Genomic DNA, 24,174 nt, shown 5'->3' on the forward strand with positions numbered 1-24,174 from the left:
CCAGGTTATTCTCGTTGGAAGACTATGAAGGTACGTTGCTGTTTTTGGATCAGAGCATCGGTTTCAGTTAGCACATAACCGGGCCACGCGGGAACCGATCAGTGAAAACATTTCACATGATGGGATACGCCATGCGTATGCTATCGGTGTGGTTCGATCTCATCGAAGATGGAGAGATTTCCGTGTGACTTTGGAGATAATGCCATGGCATGATCGATCTGTTTACTCGTGCTAACGTCCCGGTAGTCTGACCTGACATTTCGTGACACCAGACAGTCGGGCGAGCTTCTTCTATAGACAATCTTAGGGACGGGTTTCAGTGCCGCCATATTGGGCTCCTTGCCGTTTTGTATCTTTAACAACCAAACGGACAGTGCTACGGTAGACGGATACGCATGAAAACGGCTGGGAAGGTGCATTCGACGTTTCAGGACCTTATCAATTCGCATCGCGGGGTGCAAAAATAGTAAAACATTCGTTTAACAGTCTAAGGTGGCGGCGCCCATATGTCTTACGTAAATGGTCTATAGTACTTGAAAACATCACACTTTAGTGCCAAAAAGGTAGAAATGCTCCCCCTTTCTAGTGCTCTTGATTTATGTGCATTCCTGTGTTCTTTCTCTTTTCTTTTTAACTCCCCCCTCCCCTTCATGCTTAAGTAGAGCAGGAAACTAAATACGTGGCTTTTTCGGCAGTAGCAGCTCTTGAGCGAGGTTTCGCCATTCTTACAGTGTCCGTGTTGTTAACTTGCTTGACGGTCATGTTTTTCCTAATTAGGCTCACCTTCGCACTGTCGACGCGCATTTTCATGCTCCATACAATGCTTTGACCGATCTCAAAGCCCGCCCTTCCCGCGCATGCGCGTTCCAGGACCTGCTCCTTCAGAAGGCCTGCCTCAACCGCATGCACTACAACGAGAGCATCTGCTCGCACCTGGACGACCACGAGGACATCAAGAACAGGGCCGAGAAGGCGGCGAGCATGACCAGCATGGTACGCACCGTCATCTCACTGGCCCCGGGCGCCGTCATCGCCATTTTCGTTGGGCCCTGGTGCGACAAGTACGGCTACCGGACGCCGCTCCTCAGCGCCATGACGGGCTTCCTCATCAGCACGGCGCTGACGATGATGACCGTGTACCACATGTGGATGCCGCTCTACGTCAACATCCTGTCGACCATACCTGACGGCTTGAGCGGAGGCTTCATCGTCGTCTTCACGGCCATCTACAGCGAGGCCACACTGACCACTGATTCGAAGAGCAGGAGGGCGCGATTCTTCGCTCTGAACTTCACCATGTCGCTGTGCTCGCCGCTGGCCGGTTTCACCGGCGGTCAGCTATACGGTCACTTCGGCTGGAAGACGGTGCTGTACGTGGCCTTCGTCATAGCCATCTTGTCCATCGTGTGGGTTCTGGTGGCCATCAAGGACTTGGTGAAGCCCGAACACGCCCAGGATGGAGCTAGGGTCAAGTTCTGCAACTTGTTCGATGTGTCCAACCTGGCAGACGGGTTCAAGACTTCGATGAAGCTCCGGCCGAACAAGGGAAGGACTCAGCTATGGTGTCTGTTCGGCGCCATCTGCTGCGTCGTGTTCGACATGGCTAGTAAGTGAACGAGTATGCTGTTGGTGTGCCGCCTTTGCTTGTACGTGGCTGTCTGCGAGTTGCGTGTATGAATACGATGAACAAAAATTTGAAGGTCTGAAAGGAATTAAACGAGCGCTTTTAACTAAGGTTATATCTCTGCAACAGATTTAATTTCGTTGCCTTTGTAGACATGTGCAGCCAGGAAAAGTTTCAAGTTATGTCAAAAAGTTTTCTGTCCTTTCTTTCAGTGCTCCTTCTCTCAGTTTTATTATCTCGGTGCACCGTAATTACTACGATGCGTACTGAATATGATCATTGATTGACACACTGCAACTTACCGAGATACGTACTGAAGTGCTCAAGGCGCTTCGTGTAACACTGTGCCAGAATCTCCGCGTTGCTACCTTTTTTTGCGGATCGGGTAACTCGCAACTACCTTTCGATCCACGTTTATCGACGACTAAGTTGCGCGTCACACATTGCGTCTTCGCAGCCATGGGCACCATGTACTACTATGTGCGCAAGATGTACAATTGGACGGTGGCGCACTACGCCACGGTCTCCTCCATCTCTTCGGTGTGCAACGTGGTGCTGAGCATGCCCATCATCTTCCTCTTCGTCAAGGTCCTCAAGATCAGCGACCCCGCCATGGCGCTCGTCGGTGTCTGCTTCGCCATCGTGCAGATGACTATTCTGGGTCTCGCCTTCAAGGAGTGGCTGTACTACCTGTGTACGTATGCACGAGGTGTTTCGTTTCACTGATTGACGATATTCAACGGTCCCACTCTGGGTTCTTAAACCTGCAGCTAAAGCAAATAATATTGTAATTACTTGTTGACATTTTTTCACACTGTCCTCAATCAAGAAGAAGAAATTTAATGCAGAGAATGAGAAGAGGTCGGCACGGAAGAGTGAAAGCCGGCTGCACCTCGCGGGGTCAGGGAAAAGGGAGAGAAGTAGGAAGAAGGCGTAGTGCACGTCCACGCCCAAGACAGTGTGCATTCAGTAGCTCATACCATATCTATACCGTACCATAGTGATTATACCATAGTCGATCAAAATGCTTCCAGCGCGGACTTCGTGCTCACCAGTGCAGACTTATATACAATGAACCACAGCGCTTATCTCAAGGAATTCAGGTACACCCGCAGGTTTACTACCTGAAAGATTACCACAGTGCTTGAGGCGGAATGACGAGATATCTTACTGGCCCGCGGCATCACGGAGCGATGACACATTTCCTGTATAGTATCTCGCCGGAATGTACGCTGCAACAACGAGAACAGTGAATCGTATCGCTAACTGCCGAGATATTCCATCCTCCTATTATTGTGGCCTTGTGCGATTCAATTTACGTCGAGCAATCATTTAGTTCTCGTCACACTCCCTCTCGCATCACCGGTGGCCACTTCTTTATATATCTAGTGTGTTTCATCCTATGTCCGCAAGGTATGTCTAGTGTGAAAGTTTCACGGATCGCGAGAAATGCTGCTTGCGCGCCTTATCCGTCCTGCCCTCTTCGCGGTCGCGCTTATCGGAAGCTGCCAGTGTTTGTTCTACCGCATGACAATGGCCGAGGCCGTTGAGCTCAGGGCCGCGTGCCCTGTGGGGGCGTGTCCTTTTGTCTTACACGAGTTCGCGCGGTGCCCTCGTACAGTTCACTTGCGTTAGAGCAGCACGTGAGTGCGTATCGCAAAAGCCGCCCCAAGTCCAGTAGAAGCTGTCCATCGCGGGTCTACTTATATCTTTAAAGTAATACTTCCGCGTACAACTTCTGTAGGATGGATGTCTGTAATCCCCACCGCGGTGGCTTAGCGTCTATGACGTCACCCGGCGGCACTTTCCCAACGACCACGTCGTCGAGAGATCGGCGAGGCTTTCTGGACGCACCCTCCCAGAATTTTCCAACTGTTGGTCTCAAACCGCATCACACACAGGACAGCGCTCGTGTGACGATTTGACTTTGTGTTGTCCCATCAGCATGCTACCGGTCGCCGGCTCTTTTCGTTTCAAAATTACGCTATCAGTAAACTGTATGCCCATTGCGATAGCCTCAATGCAACAAATATATGCCTTCAATTGCATGACTCGTTTATTAGAGATAAGTAGAAAATATCTACAGCTTCTTTCCCAGGGCTTGTATCGCCGTTTAGATCGGTTCCTTTAGGCACTGGGCCGGTCTCAGAGATAGTACTTGACAAACTGAGCAGATCTCGGCGATGGCATGATGCAAAGTGGGTCAACACTCGCGATATAGCATAATCTATGGTCGCGTTGATAACGTGGGTTGCGTGGAGTGTGATTCCGCGTTAAGTAGATTTTCCAGGCTCTGGGAACTCAATTTCAACGCTGGAAAACGCGTTGCACAAGATGACCATTTTTACGTAATACCCTACATCTAAACAACTGTTTTGCGAAAGTTTCGCTGCGTCTGTGTTTTGCCAAAAGAGGGACACGATTTAGAGTACTGTGTGTGAGGATCTATTATGGGAGAGTTATAAGGGGCTGTTTCTTAGCCCCAGCTTGCAGAAATGCGAAGGGAGCGGTAGCTCCATTGCTGGGCGTTATGTTTGAAAAGAAAGGGTAACGTTCTAGAGTACTACATGTCATACTTCGGGAGAGCTGTACGCAAACTTATATCCTGAAATATGCGTTGAGCATCTGAAGAATCGAATTCTCGCTCGAAGTTTCCGGTCAAATAAAGATCGGTCAAAGAATTCGTGGGGGGACGGTCACGGATTTTCAGTGAACTGCTTGACAATATCCCAAAAAATAATGTTCTATATTGATCCCCTTTTCCCCCAAAGGAAAACTGCCGGGCCAGTTTTTAATAAAGTTTATCGTCCTCTCCTCTATGGTCAGTGTTTTCGACCAGTGTCGTTACAATCTAGTAAAAGTTTAGTATATCAAAGAAAAAAAAACTAACGACCGCCGTACGAGCGGTATCGTATGTGTATCGTCGAGGGACGAGAAGACAGGTCTTGCAGATTAAAGAGAGAACTCAGGTATACGTATATGTATAGGTATAGTAAACAATGTGCTACCTGTGTTAAAACTAGCTGTAAGATCGCCAACCTTGTTCTTGTTCTTGTTCGCCTTCAACTATGGCTCACACCCACTGCGAGGTATTGGCCAAGAATTGAGTACCACAGCCACCCATCGTTGTCTTCCTCATATCTAACAGCGTCTGTCATTCGCATTGTGTAAATGTATTGTTTGAATTGGACTCTTGGCGAGACAGGTAGCTGATGGTCTTAGGCAGAGGCCTTTCAGTCCGCGGTGCCCATACATAGGCCGAGGGACATAATAAAGGCTGACGATAATCCTAACGATGAATAGAAGATAAGAAATGAAAAGGAGGGAGTCTTGATGTGGTTCGAATAATACGGTGGCTCCTGCTCTCATGAAGCCCGTTTCGAATCGTTCTCATCTCTCAACGTCTTGTATCCAGCACGCATTTGCCGTCTCTGCGCAGACTGTGTGGCCGGCATCCCTACCTTCCTGGGCCAGGTCGGGGTGCGTACCCATCTTTCCAAGCTGGTGGGACAGGACGAAGTGGGTGAGTACAATATTGAGTATACGCTGTCTGAATGTGTACTTGAACGAGCCTCATCAGAGCCATGCCAAAAAAGGAAACCTTAATAAATGGACTCAGCCTTGGGACGACTATTAAGGAGAGACGAAAGTGAAACAATAGCGGACTCCATAGCCGAGTCAAAGAGGGAGAGTGCATATGATGACAGTGGCTCTCGCCTCCTAGCGGCATGGTAAAATCAAGTTAATTTCGTCGGACTCATTAATTATGAACCGATTTGACAAGTTTTTTTCGGCGACACGCTCCTCATACGGTACCCTGCGACTTCCAGTGTGCAGCAAATCGCCACCTCAATTGTAATATCCTTGCAGGTAAGGTGTTTTCGTTTCTGGCCTCTTTCGACGCGGTGGTGCCTGTCCTGGGCGAGATTCTCATCACGTCGCTCTTCAACTGGTCCATCGGCTTCTTTCCGGGACTGCCTTACCTGGTGGCCGCTGGAATCACATTCATCTCGGCTGGTCTCATCGCGTACGTACCCACTGCCAACTCACTTTTCCAGGACAGGCACAGATCTACGATCTGTATATTTGGTCAGCAGACTTGGGAAAGTTAGCGAGAGAAGTGAAAAGTAAAGGCGGGGAGGTTAACCAAGCACGTGCTCGGTTGGCTACTCTACACGTGGGGAGAAGAAAGAGAGTAGAAAAAGATGCGGCCAGCTCCACTTCGCTAACACCGTCGAAACGCGAAGCTGAAGCCCTCCTTCGTCAGGCTCGCCCTCACCCACCTTTGGTGCGCCCCTCACTCGTTCACCCTCTCCGCTGAGCCCTAACTACCTTAACACTTCCCCTTTCGGCGCGCCTCTTGTTCATTCACCTTTTCCACCGAGCCTCACCCTCGCCCACCTTGGCGCGGCGCTGCCCTTCCCTTCTTGCCGACTCCCACTCTCGCCACACCGCGAGACCACGTGACCAGCGCTACGCCATCACCGGACGCGGAAACCTCGACTAAGAGCAGCTTAGCTCTTAAAAGTAAAGCCAGTTCCACGCAGAGAGAGCTGTCCAAGCAGAAGCGCTCTCGTGCCAGTTCCCGGTGCCACTCGCGACTTCATCCTCGGGTGCACGAGAAGTCTTGCCCATCTTCGGAAAGGGCGCGACGCACATAAACCCCGCTCTTCTACCCGTAGCCGGTCGCCCGCCTCGTCTCCACCGCGCCTGTCCTCGCGCTCAGCGCGGCATCGCATTGGTTACCACCTCTCCAGCCAACGCCCCTTAGAAATACCACTTCGTCTGCGGCCAAGGCAGTTACGGCATCTATGGGTGTGTCTGGGAACCGGAGCGTGACACGACGGACGCTCATCTGTCGTCAGGCCCAGCCCTATCACAGCTCCGCTGCTAAAAGTAACAGATGAGCAGTTAGTGTGAATACACAGAACACGAACACGCGCTTGTAGTTCGCAAGCGTTTGTAAAGTCCAGTCAACTTCAAGGTGCACAATAGGGCATTTATGGCCTTGTGCGCGTGCGAAACCGTAGGCCAAGGTTCCAGCACCTTGGTTTCCGAAAGTGGTCTTTCATCGAGGCGATGGAGTTTGGCTTCTAGAGCACGTCGTTGAGTTTGGTAGCATGTGCAGTGGCAGGAAGTGTGTTCAGAATGCGCGGTGGAAGACCAGTTAGGTACCGCTCTTCGGGAAAGGCGTTTTTTCCATTGCGTTCCGTAATTCGGCCGAAAGCTTTTTTCAGCGGTGAGAGTAAGCTAGTCTGCTATGCTGGCCAGAATTAGACCGCACACACTGCTGCTGACAGTTATAGTCAGCGATTCTCTGGTTCCTTGCTGACGAGTGTCAGAAATCTTGCTAAAACGTATTCCCGTATGTCTCTCTTTACAGCTACGTGACGAAGATTCATCAGGAGGGCGTCATGTACGAAGACATGCCCAAAGAGGATGCGGTCCCGGCGCCTATCAACGATTGAAGTGCTGAGACGGTGCAGCTTAGCTGCCGCGTACATCGCGCACACTGAAAGCTGATATTAAGCGGCGGCTACACGAAGCACATTTGATGTATGTTATCGGTATGTCTTTGTAGACAGCGTCCGCACGTTCGTTTTTGTGCTTCACAAACACCGGGCTGTTTTTCGTGGCCCAAAATGTGTATAGTAAGGTACTTGCAATCTCCGGTTACCACGTGGAGCAGTGTTAGGCCTAACTTACCGTGCAGCCATGGCGAAGCGTAAAACGAACGCGCCAACGCTGAGGACGCGTCGATTTAAATGTGTTACCTGTGGCTGCCGCTTGCGTTGTTAGTATAAGTGAATATTGTAGCGTAGAGTTATCGTTCTACCACTCTTGTTGACAAAACCACTCGCCGCCGATTGCGCACGCGCCGTTGTCATACATGCCAGGTGGGAAGCGTTAGTGGTGACGCTATGCTAAAACACTCCAATGACACCAGCCGTGCCTGGAATTCGCCTGTATATAGCGCATCGCATCACTATATTTATCGAAGATGCGAGTCGTTTCAGCGAACAGTTACCGCGTCGCGTCGAATCGGTGTGGATGGAATATAAAGTGGTTAGTCTTAGTGATGGGGTGCTTAAAATACGACTGGCATGTCGGGCGTTTTGTGCAACGTCGAACGTTGCACAACATGCCATGTACTCGGAACTACGTGTTGACCTGATGCGTTAGCAAATGCGACGCGCTAGTCATGTAAACACTGCTCTGTGGTAACGCACTTGTCCCTGGCCCGAGTGTATGGCTGCGTGCTTGCTCAGCTACTTCCGATGTCTGTACGCGTGCGTCGTAGCTACTGCATTAGTTTTTCAGGAAGTGATGAAGTCCTGCTCTCGACCCATGCACGTAGCGGTCGTCGCTAGTACCGACTTTGAGCCACTGGCTCTACCCGTCAAGTAGGAGCACGACGCACAGATTAGCACCTATAGTAACAAATGTACGTGAAGTGCGTCCTACTGTTTCATTGTATACGAACGGTCGTAGATAGGGGTGCGTATACACGTGTCACAGGATGAAAGTGATAGTGTTTGCATCGGGCAACTTGAGGCGATGCTTCCTCCCTACATGAACCTTCATTATGTATTGACTGTGCTTCCGCCAGCACCAGGTGGAAGACACCCGCCGAGTTTTGTCCGCGTCGTTCGTGTGTCCTTATAACAGTTGACCAGAAGGTCCTTTTTTTATTACCTCAACATGTACGATGGCAGATTAAGAGCCCGACGCGTTTGCACATGCCTCTCGCATGATCCGGTGCAATCGTCAAAGCTTCTCACATCGCGATTATGCCATAACGTCAGTGTAGAACTTCGCACATTCACTATTACGCACCATTGTTTGTTGTTACAATTATAACGTGGGACTTTCTCCTAGAATTAACGCTCAATTATTGTACATTAGCTACCACGTCTTAGGACTTAATATATACGGCTAAGCCGCGTTGACATGTCAGTGAAACAGAGGCTTACTGTAAAACAAAAATGGGATTGATTGCCGTATTGGTGTCGTACCCACCACGGTCCTTCCTTTCTTTCGTTGTGCAGCTGTGGGCTGTTTTTGGCAACATTCATGGAAGCTGCACTAACGTGCCTAATTCAGTGTCCTACACCGGTCCTAAACAGTGGAATGTCTCGTAGCTTTTACAAGGTTCCTAGAGTGGCAACTGAAAAAGTTTCCAAGGGACGTTCAGCAATCGTGATCCAGAGATAACTATGGACGCTATCGTTTGGTATACGGCCCTCTTGGCACTTCCGTGCTACACCTCTCGGAAATATTTACCTCAGACTTATATTACACGCAATATACCTTTCCAGGAAACTCGAGCACAGAAGTGCACACGTTGTTACGTGCGTATATTATTAGCGCTGTACATGCATAAGCAGGCGGTAGAACTGCATGCTTGCGCTAGTCAAAAGCAGCGTCTTATAAACTGAATGCCCTTGAGCGCCCTTGTGCAGATATCTTTGTTATCGTCCCTTTCTCAGTGTCGCACAGAAGAGGGAAAATAAATCCGTCCACTTTATATATATATATGAATATGCGGGGTTGTACTTTTGACTGATCGCTTTGAGGGAATCGTATCCTTTTCGCAATACGTCCATTGTGACCCTTCTCCGTAGTGACGGGCCTCACACGTCGGTATGCTCGAGAGAACTATCGTCATTGATTATGCAATTATTTTGTGCAGCCAGCACAGTGAAAAGTGTGGCGTTTTATCGCAATCTGTTTATCTTCAGCAGCACAGCGGAATCTGCGAACCGTACAACAAGATGGCGTACGTTCACGTCACTTGAATGCACCCTGCATACAACGTGTGCAAGCTTAGCTAATCGGCGCTCGTGTACTTATAGTGATCGATCAATAATGTGTTCCCCTGCAACAGCAACGCACTGCCTGCCTAATGTGTTCACATTTGCAGCTGCATTGGTTCGGACAAACGTACGAGTAGTTTCTGAAGCTGTAGAAAAATTGTTCGCTGGAAAGAGACTTTGGTGCTTGAATATATATATATATATATATATATATATATATATATATATATATATATATATATATATATATATATGCATCTGCTGGACAGTTTTCGTCAAGATTGCGAAGGCTATTTCGCGGATATCTGTTAGAAAGCCGAGAAACACCGCTAAATCGGAACGTATGGTGACTACGCCACCTTTTAAATGATTGCACTAGCTTCCCGTGAATTCACAAACTTTGACAGCAACCGTTTTGGAACTTCTTACCAACTTTTCTGTCACTAAACACCCCCCCCCCCCCCAGATTGATAGCAAATGGAGGAATGGTGATCTTATGTGCTCTATGGTTGCAGCTCTCTAGTTTTCCAGCGTCCGACTACGGCTACAAGTTTGGTCCAACGATAGTTTCACGTTTAAGAGTGGAAAGTAGTGCGAACATCTTTGACGAAAACCGCCAGCCTATGCACAGATGACTTCTTTAACGTACTTACTGTATACATGTGACGTGATATACTGTACTGACTTACGTGAATGCATAATTAGTCATAGACTTCTAGGTGCCGTTTCAGTGTATAGCGATTTTCGGAAGTTGTTGATTGGATTTCGTTGTATAGTCACGACTGTGTGTTCAGAAGCTGTAATGAAGGGCCCTTGCCCGTCGCTTTGTGTGGATCTTCGACTTAAGTGGGCGCAATGTTTTGCGTCACATTTGCGTCGGAAAAGCCTTTTGCACTGCGACGAGAAATGCCGCCGCAATTGTTTCATTTCTTTTCTTCGAGTTTCAGGATAATCGCACACAGAATGAACGCATGAACGCAGCACACGTGCATACTGACGCCGACCGGGAAGCTCGGTTGGCAAAACGAGAATTGTTGTTTTAACCAGTAAGAACTGTGCTGGTTTGAATAGTTCAAACACGAACACGCTTTTAAAATGTCTTCATCGTTACATAGTGCCATATTTATTTTGCGTTGGCTCGTGCGTGCGAATACGATAAGAAGAGCGCGTACTTCTTGTTTCAGAAAGCTGGTCGATTCCCCAATGCAGTTACAACTGTACCTTCCATTTCATGGGGATTTGTAATGTATACAGCCCCGATCACATGTATGCGAATGGCAAGTTGTATTAAAAACGAAATTTCCTTGTACTCTCATAGTCTGGCATTGATGAGTCCATGCGGCAAATTCACCCTGGGATGCTAGATATTGGACGAAGTGCCCATACTACGAATAAATTAGGGTTTGATGGAAAATCCATTGGTCCGTGTATCTTTAATCAGGGATCTATGTATCTTTAGGCATACTACTCGTTGTGTTCATGCGACCTCGCCTCAAACTATAAACGCAATATATATGTATTTCTCAGGAAGCGAATATGCTCGCAATTTTTTGCATGTTTCACCGTTTTATTTGTTACTGAATTTCATTAGAACCATTCAGGAAAGAACAGTGACCACACTCATGACCGGTGTTGTTGTGATGGAAGCGTGGTGCGACAAATGGAATGTTCTCTTACTGTTCATGATGCCTCATGAAGTGGTTTATAAGGCATTTTTTGTTAAAGGCGAAGCCATATTCTTCACCTGATTGCTACAGCATAGTAAGCTTTAGCGCAGCGGAGATCTACCAGCGGTAGACGTATGACGAAATACACCGAGATGCACCTGTAGAGAAGCAGCTGCGGTAAACAACCACAGCGGGCTGTTAACTTAGCGATAAACGGTGGTCAAACAATAGGATATCGCTTGAGCCAACGCATCGATAAGGACGACATGTGTTGCTCCAGAACTGAGCGAGGCAAGTATCCTCCTTATCAAAACATTGGCTCTAGCGATATCGTATTGTTTAACCACTGTTGCATCACCTCGAATTAGTTTTCAGTCTTACGCAGCTTCCCCACCCCACCGCATTTCTATCTTACATTCTTGTTTTCCACGTCACTTTCACTGAAAGTGGAAAATATAGAAAAGATTTTTGCCCTAAGATACAGGCCATAAACGGCCCAGGTGTCGCCACCAGCAATGGCGCTCGCTCCCTATGGAAGGTAAGAAGTCTCTCTAAACGTCTTGCGCTATCGCGCCATTACGTCAGCGCTGATTTGTATCCGCCGTCAGGGTTGCCACTGACTTTCGAGTAAATGTCGCCAAACGACGAGCAAAAAGTCGCCAAAAGTCGCCATTTCTTAACAAATTTCGCCAAAAATGTCGCCATTCTAGATATGTGCGGCATACCTAGTAATAAAATTTTCCAGTCACGTATATCCCCGTAGAATACAATACCATCCAAGACCCTTAAATTATATTGACGTTTCTCAATACCAGTCGCATCGCCCGCTTCACCATGGGAGTGCATGGTGCTGCTTCTCCGACTAGCCGCAAGATGTGCGTGGTGGCGCAAAGGTGAATGAATGAAACGCTCATGATGTCCCTCCATCCCTGTCCGCTCGTTTCAAAGGTAAAAGTGTGGTAAACTTTGGGCGAAAACCGTGAAAGCGTTGTTTGTAGACAGCTTTACGTGCCCTCATATGAATTAAAAGGATTAAAAGGTTTATTGAAGGTAACACGACAGAATTCTCGCAGGAACCGATCATCAGTGAGTCTTACACCTTTTAAGTGAGAACTAATGTGATAAAGGACGCCACCGACCCTTTCTTATAGTCACCTATATCTACACGTCCCAAACCGATCAGTTATTAATGAAGAGATAGACAATCTAAAATGTTATATAGCAATTGTTTTCATTGCACACGCTCCCAAAAAACAGTGGAAATACCTCAATAAATATTTTTATTGCACAAATAGCCGCGCATCCGCCTCTCTTCGCTATTCCAAAACAATCTTTACGAGATAAATTGGCGGTACTGCAACAGTTAATAAGTCACCAAGCCATTCAGAACAGTTGGAGCTTTGGCGGAACAAATAGTCGGAACACGCGGCCAACCCGTCGTCTAGCCCCTTCAGGAGCGCGATACTTTAGATAAACTTAAAGCACCTAAAGCCATAAACTTATAGTCAAGCACTGCCGCCTCGCGGTAAGGAAGGAAGTCCGCTGAATTATATTTTGCTATAGAGTGTCGCTGGGGGACGTTCCAATACCTCTTGCATCTAGATTAATTGAGGAGATAGACACGAATTACACGACGGACATACCGAACGACGCGTAATGTGCACATTCTACTCGTGGGTCTAAAACCAAGAAAAATACAGAGAATGTTGCCGCTCATTCGTTGGGAAGACACTGAGCTTAGGATGCATAACTCAGTGGAGACCCAAGCCGAAAATCGCCAAAAATTCGCAATGTCGCCATTCATAATATTAGGTCGCCACGGGCCTCTCAAATTCGCCAATTTGGCGAAAAGTAGCCACCATTGGCAACCCTGTCCGCCGTGTTAATTCTCGCTATCAAGCTCGTTCATTCGTTCTGTTTAGTCGTCATATCTCACGAGCGACGACACGGGCAGGATAAGCTGCGACATGTGCAGTGTAGCTGTGTAGTAATTTGTAATTTGCAATCGGTTCGTTGGAGCAACGTCTCGATCAATTCTCATTTGTCTTTGTCACGTACAATAAAGTAAGGTTTGTGCACACAGTTTTTAAGCTCGCTCATCACACACTTTAAACATCTCGGCAATTTCTGCAGCACTGCTGGTTACCCTTTGTTTACATTTATTTTTCTTGGAAAGGGGAAAGGAGAGAGGGTGGAGTGCATAGGGACCTATAGTGCATGCCACTCGCGTGCTCGTTTCTGCATGTGGATACCGCAATCAAAATGTAACTTTTGCTGCATTCTGACTGGTTTTTAGAGGTGTGCCCATGTCAGTATGTAGTACTTTTCATATTAAAAAATGTTTCTGTTCGTTTTGAAACTAAGGAAAATAAAGTGTCCAGCTTTATACTCAGTGTAGACAAGGAACGTCACTCGACATGAACAGTATAGGCTACACCATGACTGAAATATACGTTGCTACAGACCGTAAAACAAGACACAAAACACAATACATATTCGATGTTACGTACCTCATTTTACGCGCAGTTATTAGCAAAAGGCCTACGTTGGCTGTCTTGCTTGTGCGCTCAGAAAAAAGGGTTTCACTAAGAAATGCGCACAGGAACGCCGCGTGGGGCTGTGTTATCCTGGAGGAGTTACCTTGAGATTACATCAAAGCGTAGAAAGGTAATCTAAGTCGCGAAACATATAGTGTAGCCAATCGGTTTTCTTCTGTGAATTGAGACGAAACTCAAACGAGAGTTCACTGGGATACACACGACTCGTAACCGTCACAAAATGGAGACTTGTGTTATGTATTCCACTGAGCATGTACGAACTAGCGCAGCATGCAAGTACTGCGAAAGGAGGGTTATAGGCGCGTTTCCAGATGTCTGTTTGCCCATCAACTCTTCAGCACACTAGAAGCACGCGGAAGGTGTGCTCTTTAAGGAGAAGCATAAGTGGCTGAGGTAATAAGGTGAATAAGGTGGATGATTTGTAAGCTTATGCGCAGGCTACATAGGTAAGCTTCAAGCTCCACCGCCAACAGCTCTGTTACCGCCTCATCTACACGCACACGCTGAATATCTGTCACGTGTGGGTTTTTCAGGGTCCTGCATTAAGAGAAGTCAAGCTACACCGCAACCCCCCCCCCCCTCCCGGTTGGTCAAGTCCGAAAACAAGCTCCGCCATTGTTGCAAAAATGAAAATGAAGCAATGATGTTCTCACAACGGCCTGGCATTGGTCCCCTTTCCGGGGGGAGGGACCCCCCCCCCCCCGGCGCGTGCGCACGCCTATGCCGCTATGTGACCTATACGGGATATAGCTAGCGATGCCTTCAGTCCGCTCCTTCGAAGCACAGGAACAAAACTGCTGTAACCCGGATTGTCTGCCAGAAGGTCTGCCGATTTTGTGCAAGAGTCGACCGATGTTCTGATATGGGTTCATTGGTTTTTCTTTTCAGAACCCAACTAGGTTACCGCGGAAGTTGCGGCTACTGAATGTCATAAGAACAGTAAAATAAGCCGCGAATAGGTTAATTAGTACATTGCATCAAAATGTGCATTTCCCTGTAGGACAAAGTATGCTGTAAGATAAGTTACCAGAAGCAAACATGTGCGCTACGAATTGCATGTAACTAATTACTTACGAGAACGGATAACTGGGCTAGTTTGTGGGAACTCATGTTAAGGCAGGTAGCGCAGAGACACGGACACAAGCGAAGAATAAGTGCACAGGATGGCGCTTGTCCTGTGCACTTATTCTTCGCTTGTGTCCGTGTCTCTTTGCGCTACCTGCCTTAACTAATTATTTGCAATCAAATTTCTTTGGGTTCTTGTATACTTCTGTGACACTCGCTGTAATTGAAATACTTCCGTTTCAACTCTGAGGTAAACAAGTCTGGGAAGTTACTCGCCGATCTGTTTACCGCTTCGGATTTTAAACGGCTGCAAAAATAGCAAAACGGAAGACTGAGACACTTGGCAAGGTTGGCCATATTTAAGTGCAAAACTAGCAGACGTGTAGGCCTTCTTTCTCTTCCGTTTCGTCTTTTTGCGGTACGCTTGCGTATGACTGTAGAATCGGGATCGTCATTTCCATCTCAAAGGCGGACGCACTCAAGCCTGCACCAAGAGCGTGCGCTCTAGATTGAAGTCATGAGACCCACGGTCGATGACCCCGAAATAGGAGAACATCGTCGAATACATGCGCGGGACTATTAATCGTTCTTTCGCCCACCAGTGTTATCATGAAGATGATGACGACGATGAAGAAGGCGAAGAGAGCGAGTGCCGGTTCATGATCATTTTCTATCTACGACACACTGCAAACCTCGACCATAACAGCCCTGCTGTAAAAATCTGTGTAACGAGGCCTAGAGAACACTCCTCGTACAAGTCTTTTCATGGCTGCTGCCGCAAAATAAAAATCGTTCGCTTGGATTGCATCTTAACGTTGGTGCTATCAGGAAAAGAAAAGCTATGCATATTCTTGAGCATAAGTATCAGCGATGCCAGCATCGAGCAGGAAAGTTGCAGTTCTGGGGTGCTATGCAGGATGGCCCGAGCTTCTCGGGCACACGAGTTTGCTCCGAGCTTGCATTACGGTGGTCATGACAGGAAGACAGTGAGGAGCACGCGATAGCAGCGTTGATAAAAACGGCTACAAGAACGAGCATGGCGTCACAAGCGCAAATGCGGCATTTGCGGCGGTTTTCAAAGGAACACCGCGTGCGAGCGCGTCAGCGCCGCCACGCAGTCAACGTTTTGACAGTGCAGCGACGACAGCGTGATTGTCGCGCTATCTTTTTGCCAACTGATCATCGCGCCGCCCACGGGCGTGTTCGTGGGCGTTTGTCCTCTTTCGTAAAATTCTTTCGTTCCACCTGCAGCATGGAAATTTCCACTCTCGAAGGCAACAAGGGCGCACGCGCAGCATTCTGTTGCAGCTCGTTTCGTTTCTCTGGAATATTACAGATAAATAAACGGACAGGTTACTGCTATACTTACATTACACGTCTGAAGATTTTTTTGTAGTAGCGAATCGGTAGAAACAATGCCTCCACAAACAAGTAAATAGTAAACAAATAAATAGTTCTCGCCGAAAATCCCACCAGGGGCGCTTGCTTCATAGCTGTGAGTGGTACGTCGTGAGAGCGGTGAAAGTGAATGCGAGACATCGTAGCCACGTGATGATATAACCTTTAGTTCTTCGTGCGTGTGTACATAGTCTGTGCGATTAGGCTCATAGATGAATCGTGCCGCTCGCTGGCGTTGCGTCGTGAGCACTGTTCCTCGGCAAGAGGAAACGCGGTGGGCGGACCCGCTCTTCGCCGCGGGCGTCTGTCAATCAAATTGATTGACACGCGAACTCGGGCACAAACTCGTTGATTCTGAAAAGGCCCCAGTTCAACTCGTAATTGGCATAGTGCCGGTGTGCTTGTCAAGTGTTTTGTGCAGTGGACGCTACTCAGCAGCTTCATTGCGTATAAAATAATTTCGTCAGCTTGCACTACTTTCGCAAGGCTGGGGCCATCGGAGTAGCTTGTGATCACCTAGCTTCTTCCAGCTTTTTACGTGGCTCGTCTACTCAGTATGCTTGGTCTGCTTCGGAGTAATGACCGTGTCAGTTCGGTTTCAATATTCGTGCTATTGATTAGGAAGGTCTTAACTAACATGATATTGAATAGCCATTTCTTAATTGTTAATGTTTTAATTACCACGACATTAATTACCCAGGTTTAATTCGCAAGGGCCTGAATAGCACGGAGGTAATTAGCATAATACTAATTAGCACGATCCTAAATAACACGACATCAGTGAGTAAGGTCCTCATTATCTTCTTTTTAAGTACACGATCCTAATTAGCGTCGTGTTAATTAGCACTAATTGTCGATGTTTTAATTACAGCGGCATTAATGACTCAGGTTGATTTCGCAAGGTCCTGAATAGTACAGAAGTAATTAGCACAATTCTAATGAGCACGATTCTAATTAACACGCTCCTAATTAGCGTCGTGTTAATTAGCACTAATTGTCGATGTTTTAATTACAGCGGCATTAATGACTCAGGTTGATTGCGCAAGGTCCTGAATAGTACAGAAGTAATTAGCACGATTCTAATGAGCACGATTCTAATTAACACGCTCCTAATTAGCGTCGTGTTAGTTAACATTAATTTATATTGTCTTAATTACCACGACATTAATTACTCAGGTTTAATTCGCAAGGTCCTGAATAGTACAGATGTAATTAGCATAATCCTAATTAGCACGACCTTAATTAACACGATCTCGGTGAGTAAGGTTTTGATTATCTTGGTTTTAATTACATTTTCCTAATTAGCGTCGTGTTAGTTAGCATGATCTTAACTACCTTGCTCTTCGCTTTACACGATTTCATTAGCATGGTCTGAGTAAGACGTGGCTTAGTTAGCTCGGCCTTAGCATGATTTGGCCATCAGCTTCGTCATAGCACGTCCTGACTTAGTTAGGTATACCATCCAGCCAATTAGCTAATCAGCCGGGTGCACGTGCTCTGGGAGCGATCAGACGATGAAGAAGAGAACGACGAGGGCGCGCGCCGGCCGAGCGACGCGCTAGAATGTACAGGCTGGTCATGGTGATTATACACGCGGCCTCGGCGATTAGCTCTAGCCGCCGTGTTATAAGGCGCTCGGTCGGAACTAATCTCAGAGGACACGGTGCTGATTATCCTAAAGGATACTTAGTGCAGACATTAACGCTTGAAAATGAATTCAAACGGCCCGCGCACACATAAAAAATATAGTTAGTAGAGCTTTCTGCCACTTTTCTTGCATGGGTGCACTTCTGCACTCAGTGGAACGACAAACAAATGAAGAAGTTTGACGACACCACCCAACCTTCTCGACCGCCCTTGACGTGACGCCGCGTTCCATCGTAACCAATGGAACGGAGCGCGCGCTGAGGGATGGATTTCACCTTATCGTACTATTAGCTCGTTTAAAAGGGGGTGTCGCCAGAGCTCGGAAAGATCCCGAGTTTCGCCAAACTCGGGCCATCCTGCATAGCACCCCTGTACATCTTTTCACAGTACTGTGAGATTCCAGGCACCGTATCTTTAGCACTAGAACTTGCGCCTTACTGGCTAATGTAAGTGTTTGGTTCTTCGCAGAGAGAGAATGTAAAGAAATAGAGAGTTACCTGGTCTGGATTCGTGCCGCACAAGAGGTGATGGGGCGCAAGGCTTCGTGTGCTGTATTAATTAGCAATAGCTAATTAGGGCCAGTATGCTTGTTTAGTTTAGCTCACTATTCGCTAGAGCTCATGGATCTTAGTACAATAAAGCTGAGCAATGGTTGTCATCTTGTGTACATGTGACAAGCGACCTCTCGTGCCATTACCTCCGCCTTCATTGGGCCGTTTTGACAATTCACAAGAAAAATGTCTATTGGCGCTAGCGTTAGCACACGTAGCCGTGGCCTTTCTATCGACTGCGAGACAGGCGCACGAGGCTACAAGAAGGAACCAATGACAAGAGGAACCTGCAGTGGAGCACTTCATTTGACTGCGGCGGGCACTTTTCGGCTTAGCACGACACAGGAAACGGTTTGCCCCGGCCCTTGGGTCTCTGCGCGGGTGAACTCTTGCTCCGACTCATCACTTGCAGGGGGTTGTGGTTTTTGCACGACCACAGCTTGCGGAACTTGGCCGAGTACTGGTACGGGATGTTGACGCGCTGCTGCTGGTCACCGTCGACGTGGGCTGCAGCGAGACGCCGTAGCTTCTGCACTTGCTCATGGCCGTGTACAGATAGAAGAAGCGCTCGCGGTCGTAGCGACCAGAGGGTTCACGCCGGAGGTCGACAGGAGGACGAGAAGCAGTCTCTCGCTCCAGAAGACCGAGATCTCGTCGGCATAGGAGAGGTGAGCGCACTGTCACGTATGCCGGGCGTAAGGTACGGACCGTAGCGGATCGCAGCACATGCCTCGTAGCCGGTGTAGCTCGCCAGCGTAGTGTTGTCCCAGTAGTTGCTCAGCTCGAAGATGGGGGCCAGGGCGTAGGCAAGCTCCAGGTGGCCTCCACGGCGTGCAGGTAGAAGGCGTCTTGGGTGCCAGGCAACGTCGTGTTGAACAGCGCCATGGGAACGTACACTGTGTTCTCGGCGAATGAGTAGACGGGCATGGTGTCGAAGACCGAGCCCTGCCACTCCGGCTCTGTCAGGTACTTGTCCAGAGGTCGCGGCGAGAGCGCGGCATGCGTGCGTCGGCGCCAGACATGTGAGTACATCTGGAAGATGTCGGCGTTCCGGTGGGAAGCAGCCGCGGTTGTAGGCCTCCAGAAGCGTGTCGTTGAGAAGCCAGTGCGGCAAGAATGTCTTGAACTCCATCAGCATGAGTATGCGCAAAAGCTTCTTCTTGTCCTCGGGAGAAACTTCCAGGGAACGACGGCTCGGCTGAGCACAGCTCGCTTAACGATCCTGACGAAGCTGTCAAGTTCTGCCAGTACGCGGCTGGCTGGTCGCGTACAGGTCGTAGAGGGAGGAAAAAGCGGCAGCGCCTCCTCCGACAGCCGAAGGCAGACCTCGGCCTTGAGCCAGACATCTTGTCGACGCCGGTCAGCTGATTCATGCGGGCCCTCACAATGTTGTTGGGTATCTCGAAGATGAACGGAGACAAGTGAACCAGCAGCCGGAAGCCGAGGTAGTTGAGCAGATGCTCGGGTCCCAAGTAGCGGAAGACAAGTCCAGCGCTCTGGCCACAAGCGGGTTCCTCAGAGGACCGTCGAGTTGTCTGAGATGTTGGCCCTGTCGGGCATCAGCCTTCTGATGTAGAGTTCCAAGACTCCCAGTTCGCCGAGCGCGGTGGTCACGTGCGAAAAGGTGCAGAAGCGGCGCTCCGAAGCCCTCCTGGTGGCATGGCAAGAATGAGGGACACCAGCTGGATCTGCTCCTGCACCTTGTAGAACGTCCCGAGACGTCGTGGTGCGAAGTAGAAGAAGACGCTGGCGATGAGCTGCCGGTGCAGGACAAGAGCCCTGGCCTTCATCTCGAACCCGGAGAGGTCGTCTTTTCGAAGCAGCCGGACGGGGTCGTCAATCTCAAAGGTCCTGTCTCGGGCGCTGCCGAAGACTCGCACGTTCGCGAGAGCCGCGAGACCCAGGTTGAGCGCCAGACGAGAGGCCGTGACCAGCACGTTGGTGAAGGTTACGTCATGGTGGTGCGGCTGCGTGTAAGGCCATCCGCCCAGACCAAACTCAGCAAGCTGCTTTCGAGCCATGCCCAGGCTTCGTCGCTCTCGTGAGTCCGTTTTCATGCACTGCTCGAAGAGCACATCGTTGGCCAGCTCGAACTCGAACGTCGACCCGTTGGCTGCCGCCGCCGGCTTCTCGGCCATCTCGGACAGCGCTCGAGTCAGGAGCGTGTTGAGCACCCAGTTCACCTTTCTTCGTCGGACGCGCTGTAGCCGCCGTGCGACCGCGTCCACACGCCGCAGGCGAACTCGTGAAAGTCGTCGCACGGCTTGACCGTGTGGTTGATCCAGCGCTGGACGGCCTTGGTCTCTTGGTCGCAGTACTCGTACTGGTCGCACGGCAGCGCGGGCATGTGCTGCGCGGCATCCAACGGGTCTCCGCTCCGGGCTGTGAGCCTCAGGCACACGACGAGCACGACCAGGGCGACGCCAGCCGAGAGGAAGGAGAGCGCGAAGCAGACGAGCTTGCCGCCGTCGCGCGGTGCCTGCGGCGTCCTGAACTGCGACGAGCTGGCGCCCTCGAGCGAGCCGTAGCGCCAGAGGGACAGGCGTCGCTCGCGCAGCTTGCGGTCCGCGGAGGCCGTCGGGTTCCACTGCAGGCTGCGCTTGAAGGACAGGCGGCCGGTGAAGATGGAGTTGCCGGCCGCCGAGCGGATCGCGGCGTCGCCGCCGTGGTCTACCGAGAAGCGCGACCAGCCGCCGTAGGCCGCCGACACCGACGAGGTGGTGGACGACGAGGCCGGGCTGTGCCGGTGGCGGCCCCGGAGCGAGGCTTCCGAAGCGGCCGTGTCCAGGTTCTCGTAGGTGATCTCGGAGAAGAGCTGCTGCTTGGGAATCGGCTCCGGCGTGTCGCCGCGCTCCAAGCCATGGCTGCTGGACATTGGGCCCGCCGTTTTTGTTGTGCGTCGGGCCCGCGGCACGGACTGTCTGCAAAGCGCGTATTCAGGAAGGACGTCAACGTCTTCGACTTCAGCACAACCCCCGGTGACAATGCGACATTAACAACACTCCATGAGGGGTGATTGAGGCCTCGTTTCTGTTGTTGGACGCGACCTGATGGAGCCAATAGACAGTAAAGCTAAGCAAGGCATAGAGGACATTGCTGGTATGTTTTCATTGTACTGTAGAGTAATTGTGACATAAATTGAAAGGAATTCAAGTAAATGAAAAATAAACTTGCCGCAGGTAGCCATCGAACCTACAACCGTAGGTTGGTCCCTACTGTAGGTAAGCCGATTTTTCATCCCCTTTAATTTCCATTTATGTCATAATTACTCTACAGTACAATTAAAACATACCAGTAATCTCCTCTATACCTTCCTTTGCTTCACTGTCTCTTGGTTCCATTAGGTTGTGTCTGACAATACATGCGGCTAAAGCAGTCATCTCAGCTAAACCCAGTGACAATGTGGCGTTAACAACACTCTGCGGCTCAAAGGAAACTCATCCAGTGCGGTCACATGAGACAGATCCTGCGGTACAACAAGAGTGACCGGCCTCCTCGAAGCTGTCTGCTTTCCTTGTCGCTGCCCAAAACCAGGCAAGTGCTGGCCATACGCTTCCCGTAATTTGCGGAGCCCCATCGCCGACGAATGCACGTGTGTACCGCCAGTTTCCAATAGGTCTTGCGATGAACTTTTTGAAGTGTATTGTGTGTCTCTTTTCTTGGTGTTGTGCCACATCGACACCACCATCGAATGAACTACATGTGCTGTCACACACTCTTCCATACAACCATGCAATAATTAACGATATCCGCGAATGTTCGCAGATATTGTTTGAGTGTAACCCCTATCACGCCACTTCGGGCCATTTCATATTTTGCCCATATAACGAAGTTGGGCCTAACGGCAATGTGTAACTATGCATGTGCAATGTGGGTACGTGAACCTTGGTCAATCCACTCCAGTGGTATGTACCATTATGCTGGTGCATAGATAGAGAAGACGAAACAAAAAATAGAAGTGACGGAGTGGCAACATGAAATTGAGGCCGGCTACAGTCGAATGAAGTCGGCGTGAAACGCATTCGTGCGTGTAGAAAGAAGCGAGGTGGACAGAATAGGGCCGGTGCGTGCATTGAGCGTGGGGGAACCAGTCGACAAAACAGGCAACGAAAATTGCAGTAGAAAGGGAACTCGGGCTAGTTGGAAATACTTTGCATGATTGATGCAGCGCTAAAACACAGTTGCTAGACAGCGTTCGTCCTGTGCACTCTGTTTTACGTCTCGGTGTTTTAGCGCTGCATCAATCAGTGAAGGCCAGCAGTACGATGTGTTCCACTCTTGTTTCAATGCCACTCGCGCGTATACGTCGACATTACTATTGAAACGGGTTCTACCAGAATTGGTTTAGTGAGGCGACAACCCATTTGCGTAGTTTATCGGAATGTGCGAGTAGCGAGTTTTTGAACCGAATCGAATACGAATACGAATTGAATACTATTCGAATAGTTTGTGAATAGTACGGCAGGACCATTTTCAAGCAGCCCTATAGAATGGCAATGTAACCATTCTCGAAACAGCCCGAGAATTTCACATTTATTTGAAATAAGTGCACACGAGCTTTAACAAAAGGAACATGCGATTACTTTTGACCGACAAAAAAAAATACCACAATTACGCAAACTGGCAAGCTCGTATACAGCAGCAACTAGAGCCTTAGAAATATTTTGTAACTGCATATTTAAATACATCAGTACTCAGGCTGGTATACTTTGTCAACAGCACAGAGTTTCATACTTCGGTCAACGGCTTTTAAAGAACTGATATATAAATAATAAACAATATTCATGAGTCAACATCATGAATGGCATGATGAAGACAGTGGATGGATGAATCTGTTATAAATTATATTCGAGCACGAATCAAATAGAATGCTATTGATGCGTTATTCAAAAATTCGAATATTCGCACGCCCGTATTGAGGTTTTTTTATCGGTGCTTAATATTCGAAAAATGTTCAGTATTTCTAATATGCAGTATTCGATTCGAGCAACGAATCGAATAGAATGCTATTCGATTAGTTATTCGAGATCTTCAAATATTCGCACATCCTAATGGTTGTGGTCATACAAGGGCAGGCCGTGTGGAGTGGCGCGGTGTCGTCGCTCTAAACAAGCGAATCTTTTCAACACCGAGTGAAAAAGACGTAAAGGCCCCGACAGAAAAAAAAAACAACATGGAGCTGACCCTAATCCTTAGGTGTCCGACAACGGCACCCGGCACGTCGGTATTCGTCTGCCCTGATGTATTCCTGGGTTAACGTTGTGGTTCGCGCGTTGCCGAAGCAGATCACGGAGGCCACGCAGAAAGAAGCGCGTGGTTGAGCACTGCGCTCCACCAGGTCACCAACAATCCCACTCAAGTGTTTAGGTGAACTCAATTTTTTATAAATATCTTGACAGTTAATGGGCCGTATCTTACGTAAAGGTATACTACGTATCATGCAACTTAACTTGAACTAGAATCATTGATTTCTAGTTTTTAGAAGATTTAGAGGACCTTTTTTTAATATTCGGAAACCAGAAGTGTTTGGAAGAGAAACAAGAGTCACTAGAAAAAAATCACAAGCAATCCACGGAGTGAATGATGATGAGTGGGCGAAGCTGCGGAGGTCAGCGGTAAACCGTGAATCTTCGTGAATTCTGCCCAGTACATCATCACCGACGTGAGATCGGGCGCGTTTATACTAAAGGTTCGATGAGTTATGATGACTTGCAGTTACTTTAATTTTACATGTACGCTGTGAATTTTCATTGTTTAGAAAACCATTGATTTAGAAAAACATCTGGCGTCTTTCGTTAAGCAGCTGGTGTCTTTTTCGTTTTGCTTTAGAAACATCTGGCGTTCTTT

At 48.7% G+C, this 24,174-nt stretch overlaps 1 protein-coding gene across 5 annotated transcripts in view; it reads left to right on the forward strand.

The window, feature by feature from the left end:
* Positions 1-24,174, forward strand: part of LOC119404956 (proton-coupled folate transporter) — a 121,895-nt gene that overhangs the window by 72,217 nt on the left and 25,504 nt on the right. For 3 of the 5 annotated variants that reach the window (XM_049419135.1, XM_049419136.1, XM_049419134.1), the window contains 3 exons: positions 871-1,606; positions 2,082-2,318; positions 5,064-5,147. In XM_049419135.1, coding sequence (XP_049275092.1) covers positions 871-1,606; positions 2,082-2,318; positions 5,064-5,147 — 1,057 coding nt within the window. Of the gene's footprint in view, positions 1-870; positions 1,607-2,081; positions 2,319-5,063; positions 5,148-5,494; positions 5,652-7,007; positions 8,108-24,174 lie in introns of those variants that run through there. The other 2 variants (XM_049419132.1, XM_049419133.1) reach the window with 2 other exon arrangements.

Source organism: Rhipicephalus sanguineus, chromosome 9 (assembly GCF_013339695.2).
Source record: "Rhipicephalus sanguineus isolate Rsan-2018 chromosome 9, BIME_Rsan_1.4, whole genome shotgun sequence".
NCBI classification, from domain to species: Eukaryota; Metazoa; Arthropoda; class Arachnida; order Ixodida; family Ixodidae; genus Rhipicephalus; species Rhipicephalus sanguineus.